The sequence below is a fragment of the Lactuca sativa genome, chromosome 5 (genome assembly GCF_002870075.4).
Source record: "Lactuca sativa cultivar Salinas chromosome 5, Lsat_Salinas_v11, whole genome shotgun sequence".
NCBI lineage: Eukaryota > Viridiplantae > Streptophyta > Magnoliopsida > Asterales > Asteraceae > Lactuca > Lactuca sativa.
In genome coordinates, this window is record NC_056627.2 from 335,678,549 (window position 1) to 335,698,234 (window position 19,686).

The window sequence follows — 19,686 nt, forward strand, 5'->3', positions numbered from 1 at the left end:
AATGCCTAATTTGCATGAAATTATGCCATATAAAGACTTGTTTAACTCGTACAGTTATACACAATAAAAACTGAGTCAATTACTGGGATATGATACATATACAGAGAGCGGGTAAGAAAGCAATCCATACCAAAATCTTAGTGCATAAAACTTATAAAAATCACGAGCAAAGCAGTGGAAGAGAGGAGAACTGATGACGACAATATTGTTGTGATCGTAAGTAATGTGTGATGGGGCCTATGAAGAGATAACAACCTAATAAAAAACCGCCGATGGAAGAGGACTAGAGGAGGTGGTGTAATTAAGATCGACAGTGGCAGGGGACGTATTCTGACGAAAAAAATCGTCAGCCACAGGAGGCAACATATTAAAGTTGTAGGTTGGAGGCACTACTCGAGATTCCAAGTAGCTCTGCCTCTGTTGGTGCTTCTTCTCACTTCTGGCGATGCGTCTCGTGGGTAGTCGTCTTCATTCCTTCAACCTTTGGCCAGCCTGTAAGAGTATAACACTAAAAAAATATGGGCCCATAAAAATAGTGGGCCCTGTGCAAATGCACAGGTTGCCCATGCTCTAAACCGGCGATGAAACGATGAATACGTGTTTCTTTTTCTTTTTAAAGAACGAAATAGAACCACAAACAAATATTTTAATTGGGGAACTACTATAACCGTACAATTTTGTAATAAAAAATCAAATGAAATATAAATAAAAAATATTACATTGTTACTTTTTCCTGAAATTAATACCATACCTTTGAAAGCTTTAGTTTTAACTTGAGGATACTTACAAAAGTTATTTACTTAATCATTAATGAAATTAAAACAAAATAATTTTGACGGTTTCTATTCTCTTCCGTGTGAAGACACTTTTCCTAAATCCGGTGAAGATTAATTCTTCATCACTGAGGCTGAAAGGAGTCGAAGTGCCAAACAAACTCGCCATGGTCGCTAACTCATTTGGAACACCGCCCTCTAGCGCTCGCTAGGGGTTCGCCATGGATCATTCGCTAGGGGTTCGCCATGGATCATTCGCTGCCAGCTTAACGAGATGTGAGAGAGTATTTGTTTGACTTGTGAATGGATGAAGGGTATTTGACCGGATTGCATGCCCATTCCTCCGTTTTTGGCAGATGGGAGATGTCAGAGCTTTGATTTTTGTTGCTAAAACTTGCATTTTGCGTGGAAAGAGAATTGGGGAAGAAGATAAAGAATTTACATATTTGGTCCCCAAAGTTTCTTCAACTTGGTATTTTTTGTCCCAAAGTTTAAACAACTTTGTATTTTTTTGTCCAAAAACATAAACCTTTTTATTTAGATTATGTTTTAAGTTATAGTAATCTTTTTTATTTAAATATTAAGTGCTTGCATTTAAAAAAAAATAGAATTTTTGTAATATTAAATGTTTGTGCATCAAAAAAATATAATTTAATTAAATTTGAAAAAGAAAACAAAAAAACGAAATGCTAGAAGTGTTACCACTCCCTATGAAATGCTAAGAATTAGGTGTTAAGACAAAAAAAAATGATGTGACACTTAAAAAATGACATGGCAAGGTGTTAAATGTGTTACCACTCCCTTTAACCTAATGAACCTTTGTCTCTACCTACACACTGTCCGAGAATCCCAATTATACCACTGATTAAACCATATCCGACCCCGTATCACCACTATGTTGAGAATTAATGCCTCCAACAAAGAAGCATATGATTATGTTATTTTGGGGATTTGATAGAATCGTTGACTTGTTTATCATCTCAACCACAGAGGCACTAATGGATCTAGATTATTAGAGCTTCCATAGCGAAATGTTTGCAAAATGGCCACATCATCATGGTCTTTCAAATTGCAAGGCCTGGTGGTATATCAATCATTTTTCTAATTATAAAGAGTTATTCTACTTGTTAATGTTTAACAAAGTGGTCATTATGACCGACATCCTTCTACACAACTTTAAATCTGAAGCCACACGAGACTACTGATCCAAGTGGTGCTCTAGAGTTTACATCAGACTATGGATACGATGTTCGATCCAGTTCAGCTCAAGGCAGTCGAGTCAAGGGAAAGTTTGTGTTTGTTTCAGGCCAACCTTCACCCTGTTGCATCATGTTGAATTTCAAATATGGTGATTAAATAATCCGATAATTTATATTGAGAACTAATTATGAAAACCTTAACAAAATGAAAAAGAACGAGCAAATATGAATATTGTGAATTATTTATCCCGTTGTTATAATAAACTTAATTGTTCGCAGATAAATAATATTAATGGTTAAATATCAAGTTGTTCCAAATAATAATCAAAACAAATAATAAATAATAGAAACTAGGTGTAAAACCCGTTTATTACACGGATTGATTAAAAAAATAAAATATTAAAATATAAATAATAAGTATTTTTTAAAATCAAATTTTGAAATAAGTAATGACATTTACAAATAAGAAACATATTAATTGCAATTTAGCATAATATTTATTACATTTGATAGTTTAGTTATATAACTATATGTATTATGTGGCTTTTTAATTTTAAAAATTAAAAAAAAAAACCCTAGAAATTGACATGTGGATATTATTTATTTCAAAAATACCACAAAATGACAAGTGTCAAAATTTATGAGAGATTGACATGTGGCAATTTGGATCTTCATTTATTAGGGTAGATTTTAAATATCCCTACTTATTCCTATAAAACAATGACACGTGGAATCTATTAATTCTCTCTCTTAATCTTCTTTTTTTTTATTTTAACACTTGCCTTGATCTAACGAGTAGGAAAATTAATATAAACAAAATGTAAGAGCATATTTGATTTCTCTTCCCCTGTTGAAACAAAAGATTATCTCCTCCCTCTCCTTCTCCCTGAAATTCCCAGAAACCATATTGTGCACAACTAACAGAAATAAAAACCTAAATTGCCCCTCCACTATCAAATATGTTCCTTATTTTTTTGCTAATTTCCTAATTTACCCTTCTAGATTACCCAACTCATATCTAAAGTCAGCATAATGTTAACAATTTTTGTCATTGTAACAATTATTATTTTAATACTATTAAAAAATATCATCTCTAGTCTACATTGCATATATTTGTATATTGTTACAAGACAAAAGGTTATAATGATAATAATAATAATAAATGATGTTATGTATCTTTTTATTGACAAATACAATCAACAATAAGATTTTGTATTTTATTTTGGATTAATATCATTTTCCCAAAAGCATTTGTTTGTTTGTCCTACCATTTTGTTGAAACAGTAGACTAACTCCAAGGTGAATTGGGATCGTCGTGAGAACTCTCCGTTTTGTATCTGATTTACACCTCACATGATGCTCTGCTAGGAGCAGTGTGGGCCAGCTCAGGGGTTGTTGGAAGAATAACCTTTCTACAGACAGCATTTTTGCTTAACAACAACTTCAAAAGTCTCTCCTTAAGTACAGAAGAAAGCAAATCACAACTAGTCAAAGCATCAAACGACTGCACCACACCTTTTCTTTCAAGCACATCAAGAGCCGATAACACGCCCCTAACAATCAAATCTTTCCTTTCAACATCATAATGATCCACCAAAAGGAATAAAAACTCCAAAAGATTTTGTGTCATGTCAACATATTTAGGCACCGAGTTTATCATCAATAACATTGCAGGCTCAATGTTCATTATATTATCAACTTCTTCATGAAAGAAAAGAAAGTCATACAACAATGCCAGCTTCACATTAGCTTGCACATGATTCTTACTACAACATGTCAGCAACCAACCAATCACAGCCCATCTAGGAATCACATTTGATAGGATTGTTTTATTAGAAGGGTGATGTGCACAACAGATAAACCTAACAATATCAATCACAACACTCTCCTTTTCTTGGACATTAAGAAACTTCTTCCCAAACCAAATTTGGTATCGAGTTTGACTTCCGAGTTTGACTTGTGTAAGCAAGAAACGCAAGTGAGTTTCCATTTCGGGGGTAAGACGAAGTAAAAAATACCTACTAGAAGTTCTTGATTGATAAATCTGTGAAATATCTGAAAACCCTAATGTTTTGAAATTACCAGGGAACAATAAGAGATCTTTCCATATTTCTTGAAATTCAGGCACATGAACTAAGTCTTGAAGAAGCCTAATCAAATCCCTTCCGATTTTCAAACATAAATGGAACTGTTCCTTGAAAACCCTAATACAGAATTCGATTTCCTTCTGTTTCAAAGTGTCCAGATTTGAGTTTGATGAAACTCTACAATGATCAGCCAAGAGCCTAAGAAAGACATACATGGCGCTTGATAACACCAATGGTTGTTCTTCCAGCAAAGACTCCCATTTAATGGAGAAAAGAGTAACCAATTCAGAACACAACCACAAATTTGCTTTGCTAAAATCACCACCACGAGTTTGCCTCAACAAAGCCACTAACAAACCATCTATTCCAATAGCTGATACACGGATCATTATTGAAGTGACTCCAAGTAATTGTATTTTCACATTCTCAACAAGATTTGAATACAATTCATCAACTAACCTGGTAAGTAAAGCTGTAAACAAACTGTATCCATCAATTACAATGCCATGTAAGTGTTTGATATGAACTTCTGCCAAATGAGGTTCACATAGGATGCCATATAGAATAGCTCTGTTGAGATTCGAGTATTCAGATTGTGTAAGGATTGTTAATGGAAACGGGGGCCTCAATTGGGGTTCCAGAAGTTGAAAAGATTCTGTTAGAGACACATCAAATGGGTTATCAGCTTCATATGTGGCTTTGTGAATCAGTCTAGATGCCATCAAAGATGAATCCAACAAAGAATTTACACTCGCTTAGGGGCTGTTTGGCAGGATCATTCAGACATATGAAAGGCGCAGAGGCTCTATAAAGGCTGCATCTGAATGAAAACATGATGTTTGGTTAGAAATCTTTGTTACTGCATATGCATATCAAAAACACCTGTGATGCATTTTCCACAAACCACCAACAATAAAAAGTACACAAATAAATGTCTAGCAATGAAGCAAATGTTATATACACACAGAAATTCACAAGCAACTTGAACCTAGGGATTATAAGGAAGAAGCGACTGTAAGTGAAGCTTGGTAAAAGACAAGTCATTTTTCAGTTAGGCTTTTCATCAAACACCTGGAGTACATGTTTGATGAAACAATCCTAAACTTACAAATGAAAGTTGTGTTCAAAATTTTAGTATATGCAGCATAAGGGAAGCTCGAAGGGAGACTTAAAGTTCAAAATTATTGTATTTAATTGGGACATCATTAAGAACAGAGCATATAATCGATATGGTATCTTGAGGATAGCAGCATCAATAGAAATTGCTTTTTTGTATAACAAAGTTATAGCAAAACCTACTGAAATTGGGTTTGCGAATTGCGATTAGGGAGAGTAGAGATATACCCGTGGGAAAGAAGCAATGAAATAGACGGACTATAGTTTTGAGTCGAGGACGAGGGCAATGATGGCTTAGGTGCGAGTGAATGAAGGTAAAATTTGATCAGAGGAGGGAAGGTCGTCGTTTCTGTGATGGAGGCGAGAATGAACAGTATGGCCCGGCCGGAGATGCGAAGCTGGGGAGGCGCGATGTGGACGAGTGAAGAAGAGTCGTCGGCTAGGAATGTAAAAAGTCCCGGTAGGACCCGAATCCGTGCGACCCGATCCTCTTATATTTCTTTAAAAAATCCGGGACCAAGGCAAGATTAACTCATGTTTTTCGACGGCTATAAAGGATTTATTTATTGGGTTTTACTTCAAAAATAGTTTTAAAACTACAAATTTGACAAACGGAAGACTTATGATTTAAAATATAAATAAACATTTTATACCTGTTAAGTAACATCTTGCAAGTTATAGAAATATTTAAACACCGACCATAGAAATAATGAAGAAATAACAACTTTTATTGTTCTTTGGGTCCTCTTGGAAAGGCCGGAAGTTGATGGAGAATGTGGAATCTTTGAGACACCAACTTGATTTAAGATGTTAGTCTTGTAAAATTCGTATAACTCTTAAGTTTGAAGTTTATAACCAAAGTATGAACTTCAAGAGAGTATAAATGCAAGTGTTCTTAACAAAACAAAAGAGAATGAGGGAGAGCTTAGGAATTTCGAAATTTGCATGTAAAATAGGACACACAACATGAAAGCCTCTAAGTTAGTTAAAGTGAAGACTTAATTTAAAGGTCCTTAACCATTAATCTCTTGTCTCCCGTGCTTTCTCACATACCTATAACTTTTGAATAAATTAACATGAAAGTCATACTCTTGTCTTTTGACTCTTATTTTATAAAAATAATAAAAGAAAGAAGACAAAAGCTTTATATTTTATAAACCAAGTTTATAAAATATAAACTTTAACTTCTTGGTAAAAGACAAAAGAATTTATCTAGTCCAAAATGTTTTTGCAAGACTTATTAATTCATATCATATGAATTATATATAATCTTACTTGCTAATGAAAATTATTATTTCCTATAAATAAATAATTCTCAATTTAATTATAGGAGTTTATTGAATATTTATTAAAATCAATTTCTAATAAATAATCAATTATATCAAGTTTTTGTTAGTGTGACCCATTAGTATCGTATGTTAATTAGCAATATCACTTTCATATGATTTTTGAGCATACTAGATCTTTCAACATTAATTCGGTAAAAGGTTTTTTTCTAGGAAATTAAGTAAGTTAACTCGTTTAAACAATTATTTTAATAATAATAATCAAGTTATAATTTGTTTGAAAAATGTCCACAGTCTTTAGAATAGAGCATTCTGGGGTAGTAGTATTCATTATGAAGCTTTTATTATGGAATATGTCTCCGTACAATCCAGACTAACAAAGTCAATTTCGAAGTACGGTAGTCAATATTGTACATAGATGTGACATTACGAAATCACGAAACACATTTCGAACACGTAAAAACATGGTACCCCATGTATTTAGTCACTTACTTTAGATCATTCTTAATGATCTATTATAACTATTCAACATGATTTTCTCAGACAACGACAATGAAGAAAGCTTTACCAACCTATATTTTTACTTACACAACCTTCGACGAACCAACCTTTATAGTTACACCAACATCAAAACCGATGTGATGGATCGTTTCCAACTTTGTTTTGTGGCTATTGGATGTGTGGTAAAAAAAATTGTACCATATTTTAATTGTTTCTTTAAAATTTAGACCATTAAAAGAATTAATTGTTTTATTTCAAAAAAAAGGTCCATGCATTCATAGGTTGCGTGATGCATGTCATCTTTACAAGTAGTGTTCTTCTAAGAGCGATGTAATGCCCGATTTCTCAGGTATTGATTTAAATAAGAATTCATTTGTTTCCAAGGTCTACTCGATGAGTTGGTTGCCCTACTCGTCGAGTAGCAGCGGATTGGTTCGCGTATTTAGTGGCCTACTCGCCGAGTCCAAGAAGGGACTCGACGAGTAGGAGCTGGCAGATGAAACCCTAAATCCTGGGGTTTTGCACCCTAAGGAAGTTGGATCTACAATTTGGGGCCTTGGCATGGCTTAAAAAGTGTCTGCATGGTTAAAGGACTGAAGGGACTCGACGAGTCGCATAGTCGACTCGGCGAGTCATATGAAGATATGCATGAACCCGACGAGTTGAATGAACAACTCGGCGAGTCGGTTAAGGTTTCCCCAAATTGATGAATGCGTGTGAACCTGTTGAGTTGTAAGAAGGAAAACTCGACGAATGGCCTTAGGGCTTCGATCGCGAATCTTAGGAACTCGACTAGTCACTCTAGTGACTCGGGGAGTGGACGAGTATCTCGAGGAACTCGACGAGTAGCTGAGGGTACTCGACGAGTTAGGGTCAACATGAACTGTTGACTTTGACTTTGACCAGGGGTTGACTAGTTGACTTATGGGGTACCTTGAAAGGTTGAGAAGTTACGAGTACGATTCTATTATGATAATAGGTGGTGGAGTTTGCGCCCGTGATTCGAGAGTTGAGCTTTCTATTTCCAGTCGGCAGTTGCAAGGTGAGTTATCCTCACTATGCTCAAGGGTCTAAGGCACCAAGGTCGGCCCTTTGGATTATTACATGGCCATGTTATGTTCGTATGATCTGTTAGATCAGTATCCTAGAGGTAGGATAATATTATGTGGTATGTGTTGATCTGTTAGATCGGTATACTGATAGATAGGATGGTATTATGTGGTATGATCCGGTAGATTAGTGGTTGTCTATAGACTGTTATGTGATTATATATATATATATATATATATATATATATATATATATATATATATATATATGTGCATATTTGTTTAGCAGTTGAGGCTTATCTGCTTTGTGCGGAGGCCAATAGACCTGGGCATTCTAACCTGTTGGTTGTGGGTCGTGAGTATTCCATCCCGATGATGATTGGACTCATAGTATGTGGGAATTCCAACCTGGTTGTTGTGGGACTGGGGTATTCCATCCCGAGGATGATTGGACCCATCGTATGTTGGCATTCCAACATGTTGGTTGTGGGCCTGGGGTATTCCAACCCGATGGTTGACTAGACCTATAGTATGATGTTTGTGATTCTATGTGTATAGCTATGAATATGGGTATTTTGGGGGAACTCACTAAGCTTTCGGGCTTACAATTTCAGTTTATTGTTTCAGGTACATCGGGGGATCGCGACAAGGCTAAGGCATGATCTTACAGTTCCTCATCTTTTGTTATGATTGTTGGGAAAACTCTAATATAAACTATTTTGGAAACAAAGTTGTAATGACTATTGATTTAAAGTGTTTTTGAAAAGTTTAAATTTGGCTTGAAATTTTGGGTGTTACAAGCGAACTACCTAAAGATAATGTTTGTAGCGGTTGTTATGAACGAAAACAACCAGACTCTACATATAGTATTTGGTATCGATGTGGCAAATAATGTCGATTCTTGTACCTGGTTTCTGATGAGATTGAAGGAAACTCTTATAGATGGTAGTGAGGTATCGTTCATAACTAATATGGACGATGTCATTAATTCTTACATAGGTCGGGTATTCCCTTATTCTTATCATGGTATTGTTGTAAAAGTGTGTTCATGTTTTTGCAAACATGAAATGGTGGAAACAAACAATTAGAACATTTGTTCTTCCATGCATGCAAATCCTATATTATGTTTGATTTTCAATAAAACATTACATCGAATAACTCATGATTCATGTGAGGTGCTTGCCAATATCGGTCACGTGAAATGGGCAAAGAGCCTATTTCCTTAACATCCGTTGGAGTGTACTCAACATTGATATGTCACTATTCCTCTTGGTGTTATTAGTTAATCAACACAATGTACCGATAATAATGTTCAGTGAGACAATTCATGACTACATCTAACATACTTTTGTGAAAGGTTTTATAGGTTACAAAAATTATATACATGCGGAAAAATAACATTTAATAGTTAATGGTACATGCAACCTATAAGGATCAATGTTTTTACAATTAATAACAACTTGTTATGATTCTTCTAAAACCCTGGGTCATAATCGAAAATCATAAAATTAAGGTTATATACATTTGTATTGTTATAATAAATAATACTCTCGAATCCTTTCCTTTAAACTTTTAAAATCAAACACCAAAAGTATGATGCCTCTAATGGCTCACACCAAAAATCCTAGTAACCCTAGAATGAAGAGGAGATAGAGGATGAAAGAATCATTTTCGTTTATATGCCATGTGGGAATGTTATGCACAAATTTTGCAAGTCGATGAGTCTTATTTATAGTTTAGATAACTTGCAGATGACTCCATATTTGAATTAATTAAATAATAGATTTAATCATATTTCAAAGTATTTCTTTATCCGGAACCAGGAGACTTCCATAAACCTTAGAAACTCCTCCAAAACCGTCTATAGCATGGATGGTTCTAAAATTGCTCCTTTTGTTCAACTACTAAACAATTAGAGGGTGTTTGTTTTTTCTCCGCAGATCTGCGTGATCTCTTCTGTTTGCGCGGCGCATACCACGCGCATACATAAAGGTTTGCAGTGTGTTTGTTTTTCTAAAGTCCGCAGACATAAAAAGGTCTGCACGAGGTCTTCACCACATAGACATGGACCAACATCTTCTAAAGTCTGCAAAGTGCTTTAACCTAAAAAAATGCGTTCATTTTTTTCTGCCTCCATCGTCCAAACTTCCCACTGTCTCGCTCCATCTTCCATCTAGAACCGCTCGTCAACCATCGATCACATCCGATCAGCACCGACCATCGCCGCCCTCTTCTCCGATCGCTGCTTCCTCTCCAATCGCAGACGTCCCAACGACCACCAGACGAACACGTTTGTAATAGTTTTTTTTCACTTCAAACATGAAATTGAGGATTAATCTTGCTGGAAAAACTCTCCAATGCATTGAAATTCTTGTTTTTTGATATTGGAAATTCGAAAATATTGAAGAAAATAATTTTTTTGCTTCAAACTCTTGTTAAATGTTGTTGAACATAGCTATTTGCTGAAATTGTTGTTTGATTTTTTTTTCTGAAATGGTGATGATTCTTGTTAGAATGTTGAACATACTCTTTTTTTGCTAAAATTGTTGATTGAATGTGCTGAAGTCAAGCTTTTTTCTTGATTAAAATCTAAAAATTTGTCCAGGAAACATGAAATAATGTTGTGAATGTTATGTTGCTGAAAATTGTTGTTAAATGTGCTTAAAATCGTTATTGAATGTGCTTAAAATCTTTATTTGGTTATGAGATAATAAGATGTTGTGATTTTGGTGTTGAAAATCATTTTAAGTTTGTAAAATCATTTTATTTAAAATTTGGTTTATTTCAGCAGTCTGCAGACGTTAAAAAACAAAGAATTTTTTTATTGCAAACTGCAGACGTTTGGTCCACCTCTTCTACTGCAGAGGTTTGCAGATGTGGTCCGCAAACTGCAGACATTTTGGCTTCAGAAAAAACAAACAGCACCTTACAATTCATCCCTCACACTTTTAATTAATTCTAAGTAATGGTGAAGTAATTCTAGATTAATTTTGATTAATAATTAAATAATTCCAACTATTTCTAATTAATTCAAAATTAATTCTTATTGATTTCATATTAATTTATTAATGATACAAATTAACAAATCAATTATCTATTTCTAATTAATATATTAATCATATAATATATTAACAAATCATATTCTCTATCTCTTTCCTAATATAATTTATAGTTATTTATGGTTATGAGAGCAACCCAAAAAAGTCTTTCTTTTTAATTATAAAAATATATCAATTTAGTTATGAGTTTAGACATCTTAATCCAATAGTCTTCCACTTGGATAAGTCTATAACTATAACTGCAAGTATAACCTTGAACCAAACAATAAAGTGTGTTTTCTAAAGCCACTGCCAAACTCTGATTCAAATCAAACTTTGGCCCTAAGATAAGTGATCAATCATTCATTCGTTCTATAAGATACCATATGAACAAAGTCATGAATTAAATGAGCAACCTCATGTATTCTTTGAAACATTACAAGACTCCCAATATTCAAAGCCCATGTCTTCAGGTCAGTATGGTGGTCACCCAATAACTATTGTTATATTTAAGGGGAAGCAAAAGTTGTACAATGATGTGAGCATTATATTAAAAGATTCTAAATTACAAATATCTTAAAGTTCGTCAAAAATATAATATACTTACCAAATCAATATTAACTCAATTTACATACAAAATATATGGACCCGTTACCAACTATGATTGATGTATCATGGTGATAAAAAGTCATAAAATAAAATGGGTATAAGTTTCCACCTTTCGTATGGGAGTCTCATATCTCATAGCAAAAGACTTCACAATCAATAAGTTAGCGATAAAGGGGTAAAGTTTAAGGAGTTTTCACATAATACTATTTGTTAAATTTAAAGTCCCCAGATTATTCTTAGAAATAAGTTTTTGATTTTTTTTCCAATAGTAAAAAAATGGTTGATGCATCCTTAATTTGATATAGATGAATTATATCTTCAGATTATAGTACATCTATCTTGATTTTGGGATGACGGAGTGGTTCTCGTGAAGTTGAAGGAATAAGTGTGATGACAGTATAACTAGAACACTATCAACCTAGATTTTGTGCATTGATTTAAGCGACCTTCAAAGACATGTTCAACAACTCATACATCAAATTTTAAGGTTGATATATGGATTACAATCTTCTAAGATAATTTTAAAGAAGACAAAGAAGCTCTAGTAGACGAATCCACATCAAAATGAGCTGAAACCCTCCTTTATGATATTAGGGAATCCATATCTTGAAATTGGGAGGATGGAGTGTATCTTCCAATAGTGATATGCAAAAGTGTTTTAATGTTAATTGGTTTTTAGATTTCAATATTTAACCATCAAGTTATCTTTTAGATTTACTGCCAAAAACAATCAATTGTAGTTTACTGTGGATCGCGTCATGGACATTTAATTTGTGGGAACAAATATATAAAGTGAGGTCCATAATGTCAACTTCAATCTTGATTATGCATGTTAGTTATGAGAATGGTTACTAATTCTTCAATGGGGTTGGAACCGATAGTCAGCTGATATTTATTGTTATCGTTTCATTGTAAAAGCAAAGCCCTTCCAACCAGGAAGATGTAGATAGAGCGCCAATAAGTAGATATCCGTCTGACCGCATCTACATGCAACTTGCCTAACAATTGTAAGGGCAACAACAACAACCATGAAAGTCTCGCAACAATTGCTTAGAGGTTGTCGTTTGACCCATCATAAATGATGTTAGGATGCATCGACCCATTCTCGGAGGGACCTATACCGGTACAAACTAATCTATGACTTTCTGACACCGTTAACACCAACAGAGCTCTCAATGGAAAATAATAATAATAATAACAAATTCAAACCGATTTTTCCTTTAATAATCGACAAGTTTTACTTATAACAAATTTCATAGAGTTTGGCCGATCACCGATAATCAAAAGACTTTCAAGCCCTTTGAAGATTCTTGTGGTTCCGTATTCCACCGATCCAACCAATGTTTTTAACATAAGAGATGAATTGTATCATTTGTTTACTATCTTTTTATGAAGTGATAAATATAAAGGGTAAAGGAGGGTCACTAACATGTGAGGGGAGGGTGTCCTGGGCTCAAAAGAAATATAACAATATTTTGAAATTAAAACAAGTAACTTATATTTATATTCGTAAAGAAATATAAAAGAGATAGAAAATCATTTTATTTGTGAAGGGACCAAAGGCTCAACAAACACCTTCACTAAGGACCAAATTTGCAGCTAGATTCTTTTTTTTTTTTAAAGACTAAAACTGAAGAAACCAACCAAACTCGTGGTCGTGGACCAAGAATTTAATTTACTCAAATAAAATTAAAGGCTACCAACAATCCAACATTAATATTTAATAGTATATGTAATATCAAACCAAATTGAGTGCATAACGACGTAATGATATCATATGCGTATAATATTAATTTTTTTATTACGATTATATGCAAAACAAAGAAAATATATACACAGCAAAAGCTTAAAAAACCCACACATCCGTATACGAAGACCACCTTCGTTCTCACTCACTCTCAATTAGGCTTTGTGGTTCTCTGTTTCTCGCGCTCTTCGATTCTTCATCTACTTTGCTTCTCGTTGATCAATCAACCACTGTAAGTTTCATCCCAGTCTCTCTATGGATTGCTTTTCTTTTTTTCTTAGATCTCTTGTTCCTTTTTTTGTTCTTTTCCATTTTTGATTGAAGATCCCTAAATTTGTTTGCTTTGAATGGCTGTCTCTGTAATTGCCTTTTTTATGTTTCTGTTTTTATTAGTTTTATCCGATTGATTATACACCACATGTCTGTGTTATGACGAGTTAACATAGATGCTCTACATGTGTCATCGCAGCTGTATCTGAGCTCGACCGATGAAAATTAAGTTGTGGATTTAGATAAGTCCAATAAAAGTTTCATTTTTGGATTTGATCTAGACTTTTAGATGCTAGCTAGTATTTTTTGCTTGGTTGATTGGAATTTTGTTAAATCGATGTCGGACACGCTCCGATGAATAGGACGTTACAGATTCGATTTGAGGAAACAGTTCGTTAGTTTTCTTTCAGATTTTATACTCCTTATTGTAGCTTTTCTTTATCGTGTAGACGTAGTTTGGGTTAAAGGATTACTAACATACTATATACTAATAGTCTAATACGAATATGCAGTATAGGAAATTACCAATTGGCTAAGATAATTTATGTACCAATTATGTAAATAAGGGGATTATTAGGTTAAATAAGCCTGCAAAGTTTAGGTTTATGGTTAAGTAGAGAAATTTGTATTTCTTTTGAGGACACAGATAAATGTGTATATACATTTAAGCAAATACTTATGGTTGTGCATAATACATGAACAAGTTTTGAGAGTTAACAGCTCTTTTATCTGTAATCGTGTTTGATATTGATGATATTGTGTTTCCTCCATTAGGCAACCATGAGTGACGAAGGTGAGAAGACTTGTCCACTTTGTGCTGAAGAGATGGATCTAACAGATCAGCAGCTGAGGCCTTGCAAATGTGGTTATGAGGTGTGGATCATTTTTCTTTTAGTTTGTGGTAGTTGTTAGACAAGTTACTTTCTAAATCTACATTCTTTTAGTGTCATTTTAATTGTTACAAGTAGCATGAATAGTACTTAAAATTTGGAAGCTAGCACTTACCACTTAGTCCCCAAGTTCTCATTATGCTTGAATCCACAATACATTTTAGCAAAAAAGGTGTTGTCTTTACTCTTTAGTCATGTTGTGCTACTGATTATAACCTTGATGAGGCATTATATATACAGATTTGTGTTTGGTGCTGGCATCACATAATTGATATGGCTGAGAAGGATAACACAGAAGGGAGGTGCCCAGCATGTAGGACTCCTTATAACAAGGAAAAGATTGTGGGAACAGCATCAAAGTGTGAAAGGTCTGACTCTATATGAATTATGATAGCTTGTATATAACCTTATATAATTTTTTTTGATGGTTCTTATTGTTTTCTTGGATTCTCTCAGATTGGTTACTGGAATGAGTGTGGAGAAGAAACAGAAGTCACAAAAGGGGAAAACTAAAACATCCGAAGGAAGAAAGCAGCTTGGTAGTGTCAGGGTTGTTCAACGTAACCTTGTTTACATCGTAGGACTACCTCTTAATTTAGCAGATGAAGATGTATGTATTGTATTGTATTGTATTGCCTTCTTTTCTCTCTCTCCATATAATTCATCTTCATTGTTCTTTCATTCTGGAATTTCAAGTTTCAACCCAAGCTCTGTTTTGTAAACCAGCTTCTGCAGCAGAAAGAATATTTTGGTCAGTATGGGAAGGTATTAAAAGTGTCTATATCTCGGACAGCAGCTGGTGCTATTCAACAATTTGCTAACAGTACTTGTAGTGTGTAAGTTCAAGTGTCCTTGATTAAAATTTATATTGTCCTTGACACAAGTTAACATATATAGATAACAAATCAAAAGAACTGACCAATTCTCCATTCATTGTTCAGATATATTACTTACTCCAAGGAGGAAGAAGCAATTCGTAGCATACAATCAGCACATGGATATATCTTGGAGGGTAGAACTTTGAGGTTGAAATCTAAGACTATAACATGATCAAAATGTTTCATTCTTCTCTTTATTTTACATGATAACAAGTGGGATTTTGTTGCAGGGCATGTTTTGGGACCACAAAGTACTGCCATGCATGGCTAAGGAACATGGTATGATTAATAAATGCATTATTAGTGTCTTTATGGCAAATTCAGTTTATCAGCTTTACTCCTCAACGTGGTATAATAATATTTATTTGGGTGTTGAGCACTTTTATTTTGTTTATCCAGCCTTGCACCAGTGCTGATTGTCTATACTTGCATGAGTTTGGACCAGAAGAAGATAGCTTCACTAAAGATGAAATAATAACAGCATATACAAGGTACTTTTGTATCGTTAATTTACAAATTGTTATCTTATCCATGCTTGTTTTGAAACATGACATTTTGTTGTTCAACCATCATAACCTAATGGCTAATGCATGCCCCAACAACCCTTTTGGTGTGAAACATTATCTTTTCTTTGTGTCAAATGCTTGAGTGTCTAAACTCTAGATGGTGATTTGATTGTTTGAAAAAGGAGATTCCTATTTCTGAGCAATGCTGTGGTGGGGTTACAAACTTACAATACAGAATGTCTAAATGTGTTGGCTAATGCTTTTCCTTGTGTGATGAATGATGATGGATGAATATGTCCCTTTATGAAATTTGAAAAATCCTCCCTAGAAATAGTATCATAGCATCCATATGTTTAGTAGCTGATTAAGAGTCGATTATAATTCCAAGATTTGAAATCCTGAGATGGTTGGAAGTTTGGAATAATTTATTGATTCAAGGGGTAAAGATTAGGCTTTCAGATAAGTTAGAACTAGAAGACTTTTTTTAAAGTGTCCATGTAAAATCATTGACCTTAAACATAGGGTTTGATGAGTTTTCGGTTATTTTGATAGTTGGAATGAATTTTGTGTTGGTTTATTGTCCCACAAGTTAACTTACATAGTGGTTTTAAAGGAATAGAGTTCAGCAAATTACTGGTGTTACAAATGACATGCAAAGGCGTTCTGGAAATCTATTACCACCACCTCCAGCTGATGACTACTCTAATAACAACACAGACACTACTTCTGCATGGGAAAAACCTATAAATAAAACCACCACAACAACCAATGTAAGATATTCTGTCATGTCATGTGTTGACCTTTGCTAATCTTCTTTTGTGTTAATGTGTTATATTGTTGTCTGGGATTTCTCTTTCTACTATATAATTTATAACCTATGTGTTACATGATTACATCTCCAGTTATTAGACTGGATTTTTCTCTTCTCTTATTGCATGCCAATGTAATGTGATTATTAATAGTTTAATTTTGTTCTTATGGTGATTACTTAAATTTCTAGCAGAATCCTGTAAATGGTATGAAAGTTCCCCTGCCAAATAGTAGTTCAGGGAAATCAACAGCTCTTCCTGCAGCAGCTTCATGGTAAACTCTGTCCTTTCAATCTCTTGTGTTTGTGCAAAAGATGTAAATGCCCTTAGTATGAAATAAAATACCTATTGATCTGGATGTGTTACAGGGGAACACGTGCTTCAAATAGGCAGCCAAGTTTCAAAGAGTTGGTAGAAGAAAAGGGTAGTCTGGGGAATAATCCAGTATCTATAAAAGAAGACGTGGATAAAAACATATCCGATAAATTCTCAAATCCTTCAGATATTTCCCGAAATTATTCAAATCCTGTTCCAGATGAAGAACGGATTATTAACAACTTATCTTTTGATATGTCATTGAGTAGCATCAATAACAATCAAAGATTACAAGCTTGTGAATCAGAACCTTTGACCTCAAATGAAGCAGAAAACACTACTGTTTTAGTATCAGATCTACAAAAGAAAGTAGCAATTAGTGTAGCAGAAGTAGATCATATGATGTCTTTCAATGATGAGAGACTCAGAGATACAGAAGTTATACATAATCTTCCTCCTATTTCTTCTCCCCCAAATAATCCCATGGGTTGTTATCCGCTACATGCACGTGTATCGGGTAACGGTGGTGTAGATCCTCCATCTTCCCATCTTGCAAATAATAATAATATACCAATTACAGTTAATGACTACTCATCCACTGTAATTGGTAATTCTTCCAGTTCCAGGGAATTATCCAATGGGCATTCATATTTCCATGGTAGTACAGAAGGGTGTAAAAGTGAAATTGGGGCCTTGGATTTAGGAGAAAGCAGTATTATATCTAATATTTTATCCATGGATTTTGACCCATGGGACGAGTCATTAACCTCACCTCGTTATTTGGCTAAGTTTTTGGATAAACAACCTGAATCTCATAGTCATAGAGTTTTGAGCTCAAGAAACAGCAACCAGTCAAGATTCTCATTTGCAAGACAGGATGAAGGATCCGATAATGGAGATTTTGGTTTTGAATATAAGAATTCCAACTCTTGTGATTTTGTCAACAATAATAGTATTTATATTGACAAGAAGAATAGTAATTATAATAATAATAATAATAATAAGGGCAGCAACGGTTTCTCTTCTTTTAGCTTTGAGGAATCTGAAAATTTTGCCACCAATAACTTTCCCATGTCTGAAAATAAGATTTCAGGTACGTAAATGTTTACATTTGTTGTATAGATATTATTATGCATATGATGGTGATGGATTATTTTATTTATAATATGTAATTTTTGTGGATGCAAACAAACAGTTTCAAGAACACAGGTGTCTGTGTCTGCCCCTCCTCCTCCCCCTGGATTTTCAGGAGTGAGCATCAGCAGAGCACCACCTCCAGGGTTCACATCTCAGGAGAGGATGGAACAAAAACAAACCTTTGATACCCCTACCCCTACCCTATCACTGTCAGGTTAGTGTTAGGTGAAGGATATTACCTGTGTCATTTTCATGTTTATTCATATTCATAGGCCAAAATACAGAAAACCTACATTTACGAGAAATTAACATATATATATATATATATATCTTTTTCAGGGAATCATATGTTACTGAGAAATTCCCCTGTAAATATTGGTGGTGATTTGGAGTTTATGGATCCTGCAATCCTAGCAGTTGGTGGTAGAGTAAATTCCAATTCCCCACCTGGGCGTGGCTTTGGCTTAGACATGAGATCAAACTTTCCTTGTTTTAATGAAAATGATGTGAGGCTTCAAGTTTTGATGCAAAGATCCTCCTTTTCTCAGCAAAACCCTAGAAGATTGAGTGAAGCAGGACTAGATTTCCCTCAGCAAATTAATTCTTATGCTGCAATTCCTTCAAGGATGGTTGACAACAATCATCTTTCATCTCATTATCAGACCAGGAGGTCATTGATCTCTTCTAATAATGGGCATTGGAATGAAGGTGGGAATGGAAATAATGATATGAGACTGGGATTGAACAATGGATATTATTATTCAGCAGTAGGTCATGAGGATACAAAGTTTCACTTCCCAACTTCACCTGATTTGTATAACACAACATTTGGAATCTGATTCATTGGCTGGCTACCTGTTTCTGAGGTTGTTGGAATGGAATTAATAGAAATAACCCGGAAATGGGATTCATTGATGCATCTGGTCAAGGAAGGATCTATCTAAACCTAGTATCAAACAGGACAGCCTTCCAGATACCACAAGGTGACTCACACTCACTCTTAAATCATTCCTCTAGAATTATGCAACAAAGTGTTTTTTATTTTTTAATATGAAATAACACAATTCTGTTGGTTGAATTATTATGTTTTATGTTTTTCTGTTAACAGGCAGAGCAAGTTATGAGATGGAGAATCCTACTGTCCCCAGAACATTCTCCAGTCAAGTCTCCATGCCATCTGTACTGAATCGTTGAAGATACTTTTTTTTTTTTCCAAAATTAAAAAGTTGTATCTGTTTTTCTTACAACTTAAGGTTTGAGCCAACTTTAAAAGTAAACAACACAAACTTCCAAAGCTTGATTTTATGGCTATTTTTTCTTGTTTTATAAGGACTTTTATTTGATAATTTTAATGCTTTAATCAGTCATTCTCCAAGCTTCAAATCCAACGTTTTTACTTTTTATTCAATGAAGAAAAGAAAGAATGAAAAATACTTCTAGCGCTGTTTTGAATTTTGATGATAAGATTGAGGTGAC

General features: G+C 34.3%; 2 protein-coding genes across 6 annotated transcripts; one reads left to right on the forward strand and one right to left on the reverse strand.

Moving 5' to 3' along the window:
• Positions 1–1,860: 1,860 nt before the first annotated feature.
• On the reverse strand, positions 1,861–5,658 carry LOC111921029 (uncharacterized). 3 transcript variants are annotated; one of them, XR_002860050.3, is made up of 3 exons: positions 5,404–5,655; positions 3,241–4,879; positions 1,861–2,092 (listed from the first exon to the last, which is right to left on the reverse strand). XR_002860050.3 is itself a non-coding variant. In XM_023916598.3 (2 exons), the coding sequence occupies exon 2, from the start codon at positions 4,779–4,781 to the stop codon at positions 3,315–3,317; it is 1,467 nt and encodes a 488-aa protein (XP_023772366.1). In that variant the 5' UTR covers positions 4,782–4,873; positions 5,404–5,658; the 3' UTR covers positions 3,111–3,314. The 3 variants fall into 3 exon arrangements, 2 of the variants coding, with proteins under 2 accessions (XP_023772366.1, XP_023772365.1); XM_023916598.3 differs by lacking the exon at positions 1,861–2,092 and having other exon boundaries at positions 3,111–4,873; positions 5,404–5,658; XM_023916597.2 differs by lacking the exon at positions 1,861–2,092 and having other exon boundaries at positions 3,111–4,879; positions 5,404–5,654.
• A 7,822-nt stretch (positions 5,659–13,480) lies between these two features.
• Positions 13,481–19,585, forward strand: LOC111921031 (general negative regulator of transcription subunit 4). 3 transcript variants are annotated; one of them, XM_023916600.3, is made up of 14 exons: positions 13,481–13,637; positions 14,450–14,548; positions 14,806–14,933; positions 15,022–15,175; positions 15,292–15,401; positions 15,507–15,590; positions 15,674–15,722; positions 15,843–15,934; positions 16,563–16,719; positions 16,950–17,032; positions 17,127–18,166; positions 18,269–18,424; positions 18,550–19,193; positions 19,319–19,585. In XM_023916600.3, the coding sequence occupies exons 2-13, from the start codon at positions 14,456–14,458 to the stop codon at positions 19,047–19,049; spliced, it is 2,646 nt and encodes an 881-aa protein (XP_023772368.1). In that variant the 5' UTR covers positions 13,481–13,637; positions 14,450–14,455; the 3' UTR covers positions 19,050–19,193; positions 19,319–19,585. The 3 variants fall into 3 exon arrangements, with proteins under 3 accessions (XP_023772368.1, XP_023772369.1, XP_023772370.1); XM_023916601.3 differs by having other exon boundaries at positions 16,953–17,032; XM_023916602.3 differs by having other exon boundaries at positions 16,569–16,719.
• The last annotated feature ends 101 nt before the right edge of the window (positions 19,586–19,686 follow it).

Bases quoted from the DNA above. Each gene is read 5' to 3' on its own strand.
- LOC111921029 (XM_023916598.3), bottom strand. From the start codon at position 4,781: ATGGCATCTAGACTGATTCACAAAGCCACATATGAAGCTGATAACCCA.
- LOC111921031 (XM_023916600.3), top strand. From the start codon at position 14,456: ATGAGTGACGAAGGTGAGAAGACTTGTCCACTTTGTGCTGAAGAGATG. The intron at 15,591-15,673 runs GTTGAAATCTAA...ATTTTGTTGCAG, and splicing joins TTGGAGGGTAGAACTTTGAG to GGCATGTTTTGGGACCACAA. The intron at 15,723-15,842 runs GTATGATTAATA...TTGTTTATCCAG, and splicing joins ATGCATGGCTAAGGAACATG to CCTTGCACCAGTGCTGATTG.